The sequence below is a fragment of the Netta rufina genome (assembly GCF_964035555.1).
Source record: "Netta rufina genome assembly, chromosome: 5".
Lineage (NCBI taxonomy): Eukaryota > Metazoa > Chordata > Aves > Anseriformes > Anatidae > Netta > Netta rufina.
This window is the reverse complement of record NC_140128.1, coordinates 21,245,932-21,261,368: the sequence shown is the minus strand read 5'-3', so window position 1 is coordinate 21,261,368 and position 15,437 is coordinate 21,245,932. Positions and strand designations below refer to the sequence as shown.

Here is a 15,437-nt window from a genome sequence, read left to right as displayed (position 1 = left end):
ATGAAATTTTACTAAATGCTATTGCAACAAATTACTGAAACACAACAAGAAGCAAATACATGTCAACATGTCAGGTACTTGAAAGCAGAGTATATTACTCTTCATATTGTAAACCCTGTCATGTGGTAATTATAAATGTTTTGATATAGATTATGACTAGCACAATATTACAACGTTTACTATTCAAGATGTGAATGGTTCATCAGGTTCAACTTTTATACAAATTGGAACCAAATTGCAAAATGGTTTTATTATAATAAAATGGTAAACATGCATTTAATTGTATGTATGTAAACAACAAAAAAAAAGATTCATTTTCCTTTTTGTACACGGAACACATTTATTTACCTGTTTGCTTATTTCAGAGGAATACATGTAAATGTTTCCATCCCTCTTATCTGTAAGAAGTATAATTAAAGAACTGTAACTAATTCTGAACTTTCTCGGTATTTTCATCTAGCAGTTTCACTTTCATGCTTTATCTCTGTGGTTTTCTTGCTGTATCCCTTCTCCACAGTATAACTGAGTGCTTGTTCAGGAGAAAGAATAAAACTGAATACATCAAAAATAGAAAAATATATTTTAATCCTTTCCCTATAGTGACAGGAGGCTAAAAGTGACAAAGTTTAAAAGCTAACATTTCTTTCCCTTGATTTAGTTGATAGTCATAAGTCTTGTAAAGAATCCTGAGCTTCATTTTACAAATGGTGAAATAGGAATAAAATCACAAAAGGATGTATGGAGGTGATTCATGAGAAATGCAGAGGGGAATATTTAATACACAAAGAACACTTTGTTTGTCTTAAATGGAGAGTTAACAAGTTTACTGTAGTTTTCATCTGTCATTAGCATCCAGCAGCTTCAACAGTTATTAAAATTACATATAATCATTTGAACAGTTTACTTCCTTCTGTTTTCATTGACACTTTCTTTTTTTTTGTCTTGATTACAGTATATAGCCTAAAAAGGCTGAACTGACTCAGATATATTGAGTTCCATGTTTTTTCTTGGAAAGCAGTGGATGCCCCTGGTTAACTGCAGGGTTTTGTTGAAGTTAGATCTTAAACTGAAGGGAGTGCATGGGGAATGTCTGTCCCTTGGGTTCGTGGTACTCTGTCGTGTCTGTTGTCCTGTGTTACATGACTGACTTGGGCAATCCTTTCACAGCAGCATCCGAAGCAAGGCCGTGCTTCATATAACTTGCCTGATAAATACTCATAAAATACTGATAAAAACTAGTCCTGTGCTTTTATTCCAAACCTAACAAGCTAATGATGCTTAAAAACATAACAAAGATATGACTAAATCCTTGTGCTGTTTGCTTTTGCCAGGCTTAATTTGGATGTATAATCTTCTAGCAAGCAATTAGACCTTTTGCTTTTGGGTAGGACTCATCTCACAGCTGCAAACCCACTCTGGTAATGAAAAGCCTCTCACAGAGCCTTGTTGCCTCTGCAGTCTGCCGGCAGGAAAAAAGTAGTGAAAACCTAATGGGAATGCTAGGCCAACTAAATATGAGAAGCAAATCTTTTGGAAAAAGCCATGTTTCTTTGTGCATTTATTTCTTGAACTTGAATTGTGTTGCCAGTATTGAATAATGTTCTTTGAGTCTCTGTGGTGGTTTACTTTGGTTTAAGCATTTGTGATGCCTCCATGGCTAGATAACACTGTTAGCACAGGGCGTAATGGGAAATCGCAGCCTTCCGCTTTCAAGCTTAAAATACAAATTGCAATACATTTGAGGCAGTCCTTCAAATAAATTTGTAGCAGTGTGAAATCAAACTTGAAGTCTCAATTAGTCTGTCACTTGCCATAGAATATTCTGGGCTTCTGGTGTAAGCAGTTAAAATGATGCTTGTGACTCTGACCAACCTTGTGGTGACAGCAGCCTGCCTCTCTGAGGCGGCTTGGTGGCTGCTCTCTCATTTGATGCTTGGGCCCGGCTGCTCCGTGCTGCTTGCCCCCCTCCCCTGCACCTCGCTTTCCTCTCACATCACCATGCTGTGGGTGGAATTAAGTTGCCTTTCCATGGGAAACTTGCACCATTCTTAACATGCTGAAGCTACCCCTTCAGAAAGTATGGCTCACCTATACCCTCAGTGAAAGCCTCTGCACACCTCTTAGCTCCCAAAGGCAGCTGGGGTGGTGTGAGACAATTCTATTGACACCAGCAAAGCCCACTGTTTTGTTAGTCTGTTTCCTTTCCTGTCCTATGTCCCCTTTTTCCACAGCTTAAAGATGATTATTTTCTACGAACCTACTGAAGTTATCTACTTTTTTATTTTTTATTTTTATTTTCTCTTGTTTGTTAGAAATCTGTGTTCAACCCTGCCTTGTCTGGAGCCTTCCAGTCCTTCACTGGAACCTGGATCCTCCCATTAGAGGCTTCTGATCTTGAGAGCTGACTGTCAAACTAGACTGCAAATAACGTCCTTATACTTCTGCATAGCAACAGCCATATGAAAATTACTGTTTGCTCTGATTAACAGAAAGTTTTGTGTAAGTTGGAGTCCTAACTTAGATTGATAGAATATTCCGTAGTCACTGCAGCATGAAATTGTATACAATTGAAAAGCAGATGATGCAAAAAGTTGTTGAGATTTTACAAGTGACCATGCTGAAAATCTGTTTCAGCTTGTCTATATGTATGGCACATTAATTGAGTTTGTCTCAGATGATTTTGTTTAATGTACTGGAATCCACAGCATATTCTGCACTGTCTTATTCATTCTCTGACTAGCGTGGTGGCAAAGTGCTTTGTCGTGCCATACATCTTCTGTGTTTGAGGCAGTGAGACATGGCTGAGATGTGAGGAGGAGTAAAAATGGCAATTTGTCATGAAAATCTCAGCTAATGATGAGCTGTATAAACAGCAGCAGAACCTTTAGCTTTGTTGTGAGCTGTGAAGAAGTACCAGCTTGCTGAAACTTCAATAATTGTATGCCGAGGAGTTGCTGCATGGATTTTTGTTTTAATAAAATACAGTGGAAGATGAAGGAATACTTAAAGTTATGAGCTATTTAGAAATAGAAATATACTTTTAAATATATTTCTAAAGCTGCTGTTTTAATGCTTAAATGTGAGATGTTAAAATGCCATTCAGAGACTGAGCTAAAGGTTAGCTGCTTTTATTTTAATTCTTTCAGTTTCAAGGGAAAATAAGCAACATCAGCAATAAAACTGAATGTTTATCAGTTGTCATTACATGCTTTCTAACGTTGGAGATTAGTGGAACCATGGCTCTATGCTGCCTTTGGGAAGGATGCAGCACAGGTCTCCAAATCTGCAGGAATCTTGAATAATCTGTAGCACAGATTTCACAATCTCTCATCCATAAAATGAGATACTACCTCCCTACATGGATGTTACAGAAATAACATCCATGTAATAAGCTGCCTTTATTTTTCTTAAGCAGTGTGATGCCTCTTAATGAGGTATAGTGTAACATCAAAACCTTCTGGAATAATGGTCTATACTTGCCTGATGAGATGAGACTGAAAGGAAGCTTCTGCTTGCTTTAGTGCTTCAGTCAACAGATTTGAAACAAAACCAACAGTTAAAATGTCCATGTCTATAGGCCTCATAGCTATGTACTTTGATGGTAACCACAGGTTAGCACAGCACAAACGGCTATGTCAGGCTTTCTAGAGAAAAAGAACTCAGTTCCTTAGGGTGATCTGCATGGCTTGGCATTTGGGGAAAAAAAAATAATTCAAACCCCAAAGCATACCTCTTACCAAATGCAGAAGATCCATCCTAATGCCTTCAACATCATTCTTCCCCCAGGGAGTAACAACCCAGTCCTCAGACCAATCCTAGAACACTTTTAATCAGCCATCTGCTGAACTGCTCTAATGAGCTTGCACACGTTTGCTTTTTCCAGTGCCCTACCAGAAAAGGCATTTTATTGGTAGTTTGTTGGTGCTCTATTGATCTTATTGATCTGGGTTTGCACATTGACTGAAAACAAAGAACGCTTTAATTTAGAGCCATTGAGCTTGCTTACAGTTTGCAAACAAGGAAACTGATCTTTTAACACAGATGGCATAGTAGGGCTGTGTCTATTACAATTTTAAGAAATTAGATTTATTTTATTTTCTCTTGGTTTTCTGAAGCTGTATAGTAGGCATCTCATCTGATAACAGAGAAGGAAGTGTTAACTGTACTCTGAAAGAAATAGGAAATAGAGATGTTACTGAGAACTCATTTCGCTTAATCTTCTTTACATGTTATGCTTTAGAAAATCTTTGTGAGACCCAGGGTGAAGGAGGAAGAATGCCTGTTGCTTTTGATGAGACAAGGGTGATTACCAGAGCCCACTGAAGCACTTTAGGTTTCAGATAGTCGTAAGAATGCTTTTTAGCAGTAGGCAGGCAGTGGGGTGCTTTGCGGTATTTTGTATTACTTTGAGAATATGCAGAATGTTATAGCCAGAATATACAGCAGGTTGGGAATTGTTCTTGTGCAGTATGTAAACTTGATTAAGTTTTGCTCTTCTGAGCAGTTTATAGCCCTTGGTATTAACCAAGATATAAGATCCAGTTTTGATAAAAATGAATCTCTACTGTTGAGAAGTAAACAATGCATGCGTTTTAGCAACAGAGATTCCTTTGCTTACTCTGTAAATCAGTGTTTGTGTACCCACAGCAACTCTCCTGTTACCCACTGAGGAGAAGGAGAGGGACATTCATGAAGCTGTGTCTGTTGTGTGAGGCTAGTGTGTTGCACCTGTGCTATGTACAGCAGAAACTGTGCAGGTAGTGGATCTGAGATTGTCTCAGATGTTTGACTGACATATTAAAGCACCTGGATTGAACTGAGAAGTTGCATGATATTTTGGTGAAGTTTCTTATGTTTTCAGACGTTCTGCAGCTTTTCCTTTCTTATCTTCCAGTTCCTCATCCTCACATACTGAGCAGTCAAGAATTGGTTCTCCCTCATCCTTTTTTTTTAAATTGTTCCTATTTAATGGTAAAGATGAAGCAGACCTTGATGCTGCAATAATATATACTGTTGCTGATGCTTTTTTACAACCTTTTTGTAGGTAAATATGAAAGCAATCTTTTTTCTCAAGACTGTTAACAGGATTGTAATTTGTGGCACTATGTATGTTTACAAGGACACCAAAGCAGTGCATAAAGGAGTCTCTAGGCTCAAGTTCAAATGTCATCAACATCTTCATAGCCAAGCAATCTTGCAGCGGGAAGAAGTAAGCCTGAGTACTAGAAATATGGGTAGACAGTATAATGCTACCGAAACTCAGCCCTGACTGCAAACTGAACAGAACTACACAAGTGTATTGAGCTAGCTCAGTGAATCAGTCCAAGCCCTTCTCTTCTTGAGTAACAGCACAGTAGTCATGCAAGTGATTTGTTTAGTTTGTTTTTGTCTTTTTGATTTGTAAACCAAAATACTGTGAATACAAAAACCATACCTAATTTATTTTTGACCATATTTCTACAGAATTACATGGCTTGATTGCCTGCTTACTTTTCATTGCTTGAAAGCTTTCATCTGTATGTTTTAGCTGTTTAATTTGAATGCTCCTGGGTGTTACTTTGTCTGAATTTGGAGTTCAGCTTTGAATGCACAGCATTTTACCCACATTGTTTTGATTTTGCTATATATATATTTACTTTAGATGCATCAAAGGTTTCTGTCAAAATATGTATTGTAATATAATTTTTATGGCTTACTGTTCTTGCAGTTTTCTGCTAGTTCCTGCCTGTACATGCTCTTAAAATAAACTGGATAGGCTCAAATAAAATTCATTTTGTTCTTCTGTGTGTGTGTCTGAGCACGTGTGCCATTTTGAGTTAAGGTGGGAATTGAGATGGCAGAGAGTATAAAGAAAGAGGAGGTTTTGGCTTTATTTTGTACCTCTCACCTGGGGTTCAAAGCAAACAGTAGAAAGAGGAATAAGAGGAATTCCCTGAAATGTGGTGTTTTAAAGGGAATGGTCCTCTGATTCGTAAGATTAATTGGTAGCGCAGTTAATAAATAAATAAAATCTCAGAGCTTTTTAGGACTTTGCTTTTGTTTTGATAAAAATGACTCAGCAGTTATCTAAGTATTGCAGAAGTAGAAGGTGGACAAATAGGTGATCTGTGCCTTGTAGCCAAGGGGATTTTTTATAAGCTGGTGAAGTCTGGGTTTCAGCAGCACAGAGTGATAATATGGGCAAATACACAGTTATTCTGGCAAGACCTCAGTGATCCCAGTTGTTGCAAACTAAGACAAAGTGGAGCTAGGGTCTCAGGTAGAATAGACAAAGGTATACACGTATGTAAACTGAAGGAATGAGAGGGGGGAAATAAACAAATACTGCTGGGAGGGAGGGAAAACTGCTCTGAAAAGGAAACCATTGTCTAAACTTATTTCTTCTTCAAAAAAACAAAAACACCCTTCCAAAAAAAAACTTGTTTGCTTTTGTTTTAGAAAATCTAATGAGGCCCCTTAAGAACTATGGAATCGCATGGTGAGCATGTTTCAATTCAAATCAAGTTTCTTTACAGATATACTTGGTATTGTGCTGAAAAGCTAACCTTGTGCTGTGTTGTTTCAGCATGTCCATGGGCTTCTTGATAGACGAGACCGCCCCGGTTGTGTGGAGAGGACTCATGGTCATGTCGGCTGTTGAGAAATTGTTGAGACAAGTAAGGATTTATATCTAACTGATACGTGATTAACCATAACATTGTTTCAAAGTAGCAGTGAAAATTTTTGTGTCTTGGTCTTTTATATGGACTTGTGTTGCTATCAGACTTCTGAAACATGTTTTGTGCACTAAGGAATCATTTTCTCGGTGTCAGTAACTTAATAGAAAGGTTTTCACTGGAGAACCAAATGGCACAAATCTTCCTGTGGACACTTGACAAGAGTCATGGACCTAACTGCCATTTGTGGCCTTGCTTACTTAATGAAAGCTTCACAGCAGGCAAACTGCAAGCAATATGCATTTGAAACAATAATCCCTGGAGCTTATCTCAAATGAACTAATAAGATTGGTGGTACAGAACTCATACAATGTTGTCACTGGTCTTTTGATTTGCAATTTTCTGGCCTTTTGGAACTGATGTTTGTAAAGAAAAGTAGAAAAAAATGTTTTTGTTTTTTTTTTTTTTTAAATTTTACTTCCTGTGCATTTCAAGTATTTATTACAACTTATGATCTTGACTTCCACTTATGTTCAGTTACCTTATGACCATTCTGAGAATAAGAGAATTTTATTTTCTTTCCAGGTAAGAGAAAAAGTTGAAGCTTACTTTGTTTATCTATTCTCTTTATGTAGTCATTGTTCTGTGTGTTTGGTGAGTGGATCACCACGTTTTAATGCATTTTTGTGTATTTTTAAAGAATATTGTGCAAATGTCTAAGAATTTGAATGTATAGGTGTCTGTGCTTATCTACAGCTGCATTCCTGTATGTGCTTGTTTATTCAGCAGCACTAAGCATTCTTGGATGGCATTTGACAGGTACATGAAAATCATGAAATACTATCCCTGCGTAATGCGTAATGATAAATCGTTGGTTAATAAAACTGCTGGCATATGGAAGCCGGGCAGCTTCTTTATTTCTTGACAGATCGTTTTTTCCTTCTTCGTGCGAGTAGATCTGTGAAGTGCTAATGAGACAAACAGCTGAAAAAATGCATTAAGTGCATTAAAGTTCTGTGTTTAAACTTGGACGTGACCCATATTGTACATGGCTGACATCTATTCCAGAGATCTGATGTATACAGCTTGGAGATCACTAGGTTTTTGTATGTGTTCTGTAAATACTTCCAAAACTTATGCTCCCTTAATGACTGAGAAGGAGGTGTGTTTGTTTTTTTTTTTTCTTCCTTTTCCCTAGCCTGTTTCCAGTGAATTCTTTTCTGTGTCTAACAGACTTTAGAATAGCGGCAAATGTTGCTCTAGTCAGAAAGGACATGTATGTGCCAAAATTTAAGGGAGAACCTCTTTGTATAGACTTGACATTTAAAACTAAGAGGTATCCATGCCAATAGCTGTGGAAGACTGTTCTGCCCTCTTCATGTGTCGCATTGCGTTGGCCCGGCTGACAAAGACTAGAGCCTAAAACCTCAAAGACAGAGCTGAAGTTAGCACCTGCTGCATTCAAATACTCACCCCTGGGAGACTGAAGCCTTTTGGCAGGCACTGCAGTGCTACTACTTCAGTCGGAGGTATCCCCAGATGGGAAATGTGTGCCAGCTTCCTCGTGGAGGGTGTTGATGGTGCTTTGTAATGAGCTCACTGCTCCCTAGCAGCCAGTGAAGTGGTTACGTGCTGCCCGACTGCAACAGGAACAAGGCAGAGAGTCCATTAATGCTCAGGGCATCAGTGATTTCGCTGACAATGGAACCTACCTTCTGAAAGAGGAAGACCTAATAGCTACATTTCTTCTCTCCTGCAGCATCTTTGCCTCTATTTGATGATCAGGGTTTGCTTAAATCTGCGCTGGAAAGAGTTGTTTGCGTCTTCTCCCAAGAAGAAAGAAACTCCTAGCTGACAAGAAAAAACAGTGGGTTCTTTCAGATGAACAGGTGGTCTTTAGAAAACGTCTGACAAATTATCCAGACTTACACATGCTGCTTTGGTTTTAAAAACTGTAATATCTCCCTTCTGACACAGCTAACCCATGCTTGAGATTGACTAGTAATGAATGTCAGAGCCTAGGACAACTGAATGAGAGAGGACTACAGCATGTGATAAATATCATTCTGTTTGTGTTGAAAATGGTTTTGTGATCTCTTGGGTCTTCTGAAACTGTTTCCTCTTTTCTCTTTATCTGCTCTGGTTGTTTGGCTATTACCAATTGTTTGATAGGATAAAATTGCTTGCAAGAATAAAATGATTCTGCTTCTAAATTTCTAAGGCAGTGTTCTTAAGAAATAGCTGCTTTACCTCTATAGCTACATGTAAACTATCTAAATTAGCTCCCTAATCTAGATTTATAGTCTATAACTTTAATGTAAGGACCTTTTGTGCACTCAGAGAAGCTAACAAATATTAAGTTCTTAAAATAATTAAGTCAGCCAGGTAGAAAACACCTGATGGAACTGATTGTGTCAGAAGTTCCCAGGCTTTCACATGAAAAGCACTGTTAGTATTTCATAGCGGTGTTTACTGTTAGGTCTTGGTGGCTTTATTGTGTGTGTTGTTCTAAGAGGTTTTGTATTTGCTCTGTAAATAAGTGTTTTTTTTTTTTCTTTCTTTACAAAAGAACCAGTTTTTCAGAGTTGTTCATGCTTCAAATACTCCAGTAAAACACTGGAGGGTCTAGTTTCCCAACTTATTAATGTTGACTCATTAACTTGTTAACTCTTAATCAGTCTGTGCCTGTAATTAGTATTTAAACGCTTCTTTTACTCTTGCAGTTTATCAAATCTCAGGAATTGTTTGTCTGGAAAATACATTTTGTTAAATGTATACACTCTGTGGCTCTTTGTGCACTTTGTGCAGGTAGGATATCCTACTCAAGTATTGAAAGAGCTTTGCAAACATCACTTTTCATAATACATCTATAGTTTTGTTCCTCTCATTCACCTTGCCTAATTCATCCTTGGTGGATGAATGGCTTTTCGGTGCTGCTCCCTTTCAGTTAAACATCTCTAGTTTACATGCCTTGAAATTACAGTGGCCAGTTGTCATGGGCCATATGATCTGAGGTTTAGTTGTGGCTGAGAAATGACTTTTGTTAACATAATGAGATGTACGTTAGGCCTGTTTACGTTGCAGAATGATCATTCCTCTTATCCAGACTTTACTTATTTCCCAGCAACAGTTGTTTTCATATAAAAACTCATCCACCTTTGTTAACACTTCCTTTGAATTTTGGTAGCCTATAGGTGAGGTAGAACAGAGTATTTTTTGGTTTACTTAAAATTTTGAAAGGATAGTTCTGAAATCTTTTCTGTAAAAACACCATTAAAGCCCATGCAGAGAAGTTTTGATAGTTCTCCATTGTCATCTGTGGCACTGGGCTTTTCCTATTTGCTTTCCACTTAACATACACTTCAGAAGCTGCCTCCTCTTCTTTATAGTTCCGTTCAGTGCTCACTTCTTTACTGTTTGTGTCTCCTGACCCAGTGCTATGGTTCAGACTAAGGGTTCCTCAAAATGCATTGTCTTGGTGTATTTGCTGTGGAAATGAGTCCTGGTGAACCTTAGGCTAAATATAGTAAAGATTCTGATTTTTTTTTAATTATTTTTCTATGAATGTTACCTAAAATCTGTGCCTGAATAGTGATGTTGCTGAGAAGCTGTGAAGTAAATGTCAAATAGACAGCTGAGAACCTTGGAAGAGCACCTATAAGAAAAAGGGGTGGGAGGGTGGGGGAAGGCAAGCAAAACTTGCTGTAGTCTGGTTTAAACTGCTACTTTAACAAGGATTTTATGTGGTCATTACCACTGTATTATAGATGCTGTACTGTAAGTTTTCTAACACCATTTCCACTTCTGTCTGTTGTGGTTTAACCCAGCAGGCAACCAAGTACCACACTGCCACTTGCTTGCTCTCCCCAGGTGAGATGGAGAGAACTGAAAAGATAAAGGTGTGAGAACCCATGGGCTGAGATAATGACAGCTCACTAGGTAAGGCAAAAGCCATGCATGCAAACAAGGCAAAACAAGGAATTCATTCATTGCCTCCTGTTGGCAAGCAGGTGTTCAGCCACTTCCAGGAAAGCAGGACTTGTCACACAACGATTGCTTGGGAAGATTAATGTCATCGCTTTGAATGTCCGCCTTTCCTCCTCCTCTCCCCCAGCTGTTATTGCTGATCATGATGCCCCGTGGTATGGGACATCCATTTGGTTGTTCTCGTTAGCTGTCCTGTCAGTGTCCCCTCCGAGCCTCTGGTGTGCCCCCAGACTCCTCGCTGGCAGGGCAGCACAAGGAGCAGAAGAGTCCTTGGCTCTGTGTAAGCACTGCTCTGCGACAGCTAAAACACTGCTGTGTTATCGCTACTATTTTCATCAAAAATCCCAAACCCAGCATCATCCAAGTCTCTACGAATAAAGTTAGCTCTAACTCAACTAAAACCATAACACAGCCTGAGAACATCTTGACAGTTCACCAGCAAAGGAGCAAATAGAAGAGTGTAGATATGATTCTGAACTAATCTAGGCTCCGCAAAGTTGGTTGCTGTACATCCTAGAATATATTGTGGCAATTGTTTTGCCAAAAGGCTGGCACAAGGGAAGTGGCATTGCATTTGACCACCAGTTTAATAGTTACTGTAGTCACAGCAGTAATACAAGTGAAGGGGATTTTTTTGTTTAGAGTATATAAATTTTAATGTAAAGGACAGTACATGTTGGTTGCTCACATCCTAACAGATGTGGAATAACAATTCATCGGGTTGAAATACAAGTACAGAGTGGACTACAGGTATAAAGTACATATTTCAGCATGTAGTGTTCTCCTATATTTATCAATAAAATTGTGTCACTATGAGAAGCACACAATAGGGATTATAGGTGTGAGCAGTTCTGTTAAGTGCAACCAGTCCACTTGGAACTAGCCCAAAGAAGCTGCTCTCTTTTCAAGGCAGGGATCTCTGGTTGATTAACATCCTTAACAGGATTTCTTACATTGACATGGCATTTTAACCTATGTTTTGCAGACTAGCCAGATCTTACCTGGCAAGACTCCTGTATTTCTTCCTTATCCTGCTCCTCTGGAGCAGCAAGAACATCTTGTGTATTGGCAGCCTCCTTGGTATAGTATGGTTAAAAATCTAACATTCAGAACTGCTGAAGGTGTTGTGAGCTGTAAATGTTCCTTAAATGTGCCTGAGAAGGGTGAACACGTTTTTCCTAGAAAGACAACAAAGTTCTCTGGAGTGGCTTAATGCTAAATTTATCTAATCTCCATTTCTTCCTTGCTCCTTTTAGCAACAGTTTAGTGCCTTTGTTCTACAAGAGGTACATTTTGAAAGAAAATTAAATGAACTTTCACTGGAAGGGATATAATTGGAACGGAAATAATACAGAGAAGCTAGTAGAAAGCAAATGATATAAGCCTTCTAATGCAGAGCACTTGCACGTGAACAAAAGGAAATGGGACCTTGCACTTTGAGGCATGGACAGACTTTATCCCCTAAAAATGTGTTGAAAGAACATAAATTCAGCAAAGGAAATTACCAAATGATTTTTTTTTTAACCTAAAGCAGGTTAGAGCTGTAGCTTTAAGATTCATTCTTGTCCTTTAAAAAAAACTTGAACTCAGTTTATGTGATAATTATAGTTGTATGTTCTGGCTGGAGGTGGAGGTTTTGTGTGCCACTTTCCTTTTGAAGTTCCTCTCTACTAAGAGCAGAGCTGATTTGAAATCAGCACTTAACAGAGGTAATGGTGGTAGTATTTTTATAGCATTGTGTGTGTGTGTGTATATGCATCTGGAACTTTTTTTTTGTAGCATTATGCTTAATGTCTTCTGCAGATATATGCACAATTGCTTAACACCTGATCGTACATGCTACCTTACTTGCATCTTCTGCAAAGAGCCATCAAAGTGGTAAGGGGTCTGAAGCATGTAATAAGAGATACCGTAAATACTGGATATATTTGATTTTGAAAAAGTTAAGAGGACATCTGAGCTGTTGTCTTTAGCTACCTAACTGATATATACAGAGAAGATGGAGGTAGTTGCTTCCTGTATGTGCAAAGTGAAGATTTCCCAGAGAGATTACAGATTCTCTCTTTTGGAAGATACTCAGAACTCAGTTGGACAAGGTTCTGAGCAGCCTGCTCCCAGTTGGTCCTGCTCTGTGCAGAAGGATGAACCAGAAAACATCTTGAGGTCCATTCCAACCTAAATTGTTCTGTGAATCTATGATTAATTCTGAAGTAGACATCCTGCTGCTTATTTGACTAGCAGCATATATAATTTATCTGCAGCTCAGAGAGGAGAAGAAGGTTATGCCTTTGAAAGAGAAGACTGAATGCTTTAGCCAGTGATCAAAACCTAAAATGGAATGCAGGTGTCTCTCTTGTGTGAGTGTCCTAATCACAAAGCTAAACAGACATGCTTGCAAGACATCTTGTGTCTTGCTCAAATGAATATATAATTAAGTCTTTCAGTCAAATGAGCAAGTTTCAATATAATGAATGAGAGCATATTTTCCACAGTAGCACTTAAAGCCATTTGGCCACTTGACAGGTGCTACATCAGATCCCCATAGGCAGAGACAAAATATTCAAACCCAAATAATCTTTGTCTTGAATGAGCATTCTAAATATGAACTAGGAAAAAAAGTTTAATCACTTATATGGTAATATCATTGGGGGCTTGCTGTAGGTTGAAATTATTAGTAGCGTGGTGGGGAAAAAATGTCTTTTTCGGATAAAATTAGTGAGAGTATGGGTGGATGAGAGGGATTCAGCAGAGAATGACACGTCTTGGGTCAGGAGAAAGGCAACAATAACAAGTTGATGGCTCTGATTTTTTGCAGCTATATTTCAAATGAATTGAAAGGATCCCCAGAATAGTAGTAGTGAGTCAATGATGAAAATTATTCTTATTGTAAATGTAAAGAGCAACTGGAGGGAAAAAAAAAAAAAAAGCACTGCAGTAAAGCAAGAAGCAAAAAGATATTTTTGGATTGTGGTTTTTAACACTCTTTGGTTTTGGAAGGGCATTCCATCAAGAGATTTCCCTTGAAGACATTTAACTTCCATTACGGTGGTAGATTCTAGAGACAGGAAAAGGTTGAGGTGCTGCGGTGGGGAATTGTAGCAGAGGTGATCGGGAGGTTGAGTAGTGATCAGTAGTAATCATATTCTTGCCTTATAATATACATTTAACAGTCTGTACGGTTGTCTTTATCAATAGATGCGCATGAACTGTATGCTAAAGGCAGATAATTAATATTTTTCTCTGTATTTTGTTTCTGCAGCATTTTGCAGTTGAATATTTCAAAACAATTCAGTGTCGAAATTAGTAAAAATTTTCATTTATCTGGTCTGCAAATAATTGAGAAACTGAAGCATATAGTCTGTAGCAGGCTATTTACAGTTTATGTTTCAAAAAGCTAAACAAAGCTGTGTTTATATTATGAGCTACTAAGATGTGTTTATATTCTGCAGTGCATAATTTTAAAATATGGTAGTCTCACCAGGTGTCACTACATGTAAAAAAAAAAAAAAAAATGTTGCCAGCATTTTAACATTTTATTTTTTTTTTAAAGTATGTCTTCTCTTCTAATTTTCTATTTTGGGTTATCTTAGCCTGAGGTGAGCATAGAGATTGTTAGGCCAGGCCAGAGGCTGTTATTTTGTGATTTTGGGGGGGGCGGGAGGGAGGGTTAAAAAAGTTGAGATACCACTGTTCTTCAGAGCATGAAGAATGGTTGCATCTTGAGGCAGTTCAGTTGCTTTTCTGTTTTTATTTTTGTGATCCAAAGTACAAAAAGATCCAGACACTTCTTCATTATACAGAGGATCATTGTATCAATGTATTTGTTTTATTTAGAAAGGTCGAGATCTTCCATTGAGATACATTGAAAAGGGGAGCAGAACTCAGTAGTAGCAGTGACCAAACTTTGCAGTAAGGTCTGCTTTGATATACTCCTAAGGGTGCACGTAATTGGCCTGTATCTGCAGCTGGCAGGCAACAGACGGTAACTGAATGCGTGTGAGATTTTTCCTTAAGTGTTTCATGAGCTTTCATTTAAAAGCAGGGAAGGTCAAGAGGCACATGCCTTATCACCAAATGTAAGGAACCTGTTTGGGGATAGGATAAGATGCCCTCTCATACCTTATAAAGGAGTTTTGGGAGGTGGGGAAGCCTATCCTGATTTTAGTTCAATTCATTTTGCTGTGACTAAAGGACAAATAGCCTAACTTCTTCTCATCCAAAGCCCACTGAAACCAGTGGGCTTGAAACTGATTTCTATGAGCTTTAGTTTGGGGCATTGATGTTTAGAAAAGCCCGTTAGAAGAATTCTTTGTGTAATCATAGCAAATTTGCTAAAATACTAATAATGGTCTTGAAGGGCCCTGTGTATTCAGAGAGAACTGCCTAAACCAGTCCCAAGAAGTGTGTGCATATTGCAAGGGCAGTGCAATACTTCCTGGAGATGAGAAGCTAAACACAGACTGAGGGATGTCCTGCAGCCCATGCAGTGGAAGACAGCAGAACGTCCCTCCTGCCACCCCCAGCCCTCTGAGGTCCCCACACCCAGAGCATTCCTGCTGCCACCCTGTGCCGTATCCCTTTGCCTCCAGTGCTCCTTTGTGTTTTGGGAAAGGTGTGATTGAACGAATATAGGCTTGATTCTTTTGTTCCAGCTGAAGCTACAAAACCCGTTTTGTTGCTTTTCTTCCCTTAATGAAGGAAGTAGGATCTATACAGATCCCTGTTGCTTTATTGGCTTGCGTTAGCAGTTGATATGAAAAAGGATTATAGTCTGTGAAAGGAATTGACAATCAT

General features: G+C 38.5%; 1 protein-coding gene across 5 annotated transcripts in view; it reads left to right on the top strand.

The window, feature by feature from the left end:
* NUBPL (NUBP iron-sulfur cluster assembly factor, mitochondrial) overlaps positions 1-15,437 on the top strand; it is an 89,581-nt gene that overhangs the window by 24,463 nt on the left and 49,681 nt on the right. For 3 of the 5 annotated variants that reach the window (XM_084287007.1, XM_084287006.1, XM_084287005.1), the window contains 2 exons: positions 6,439-6,478; positions 6,566-6,656. In XM_084287007.1, coding sequence (XP_084143133.1) covers positions 6,439-6,478; positions 6,566-6,656 — 131 coding nt within the window. The remainder of the gene's footprint in view (positions 1-6,438; positions 6,479-6,565; positions 6,657-15,437) is intronic. The other 2 variants (XM_084287008.1, XM_084287009.1) reach the window with 1 other exon arrangement.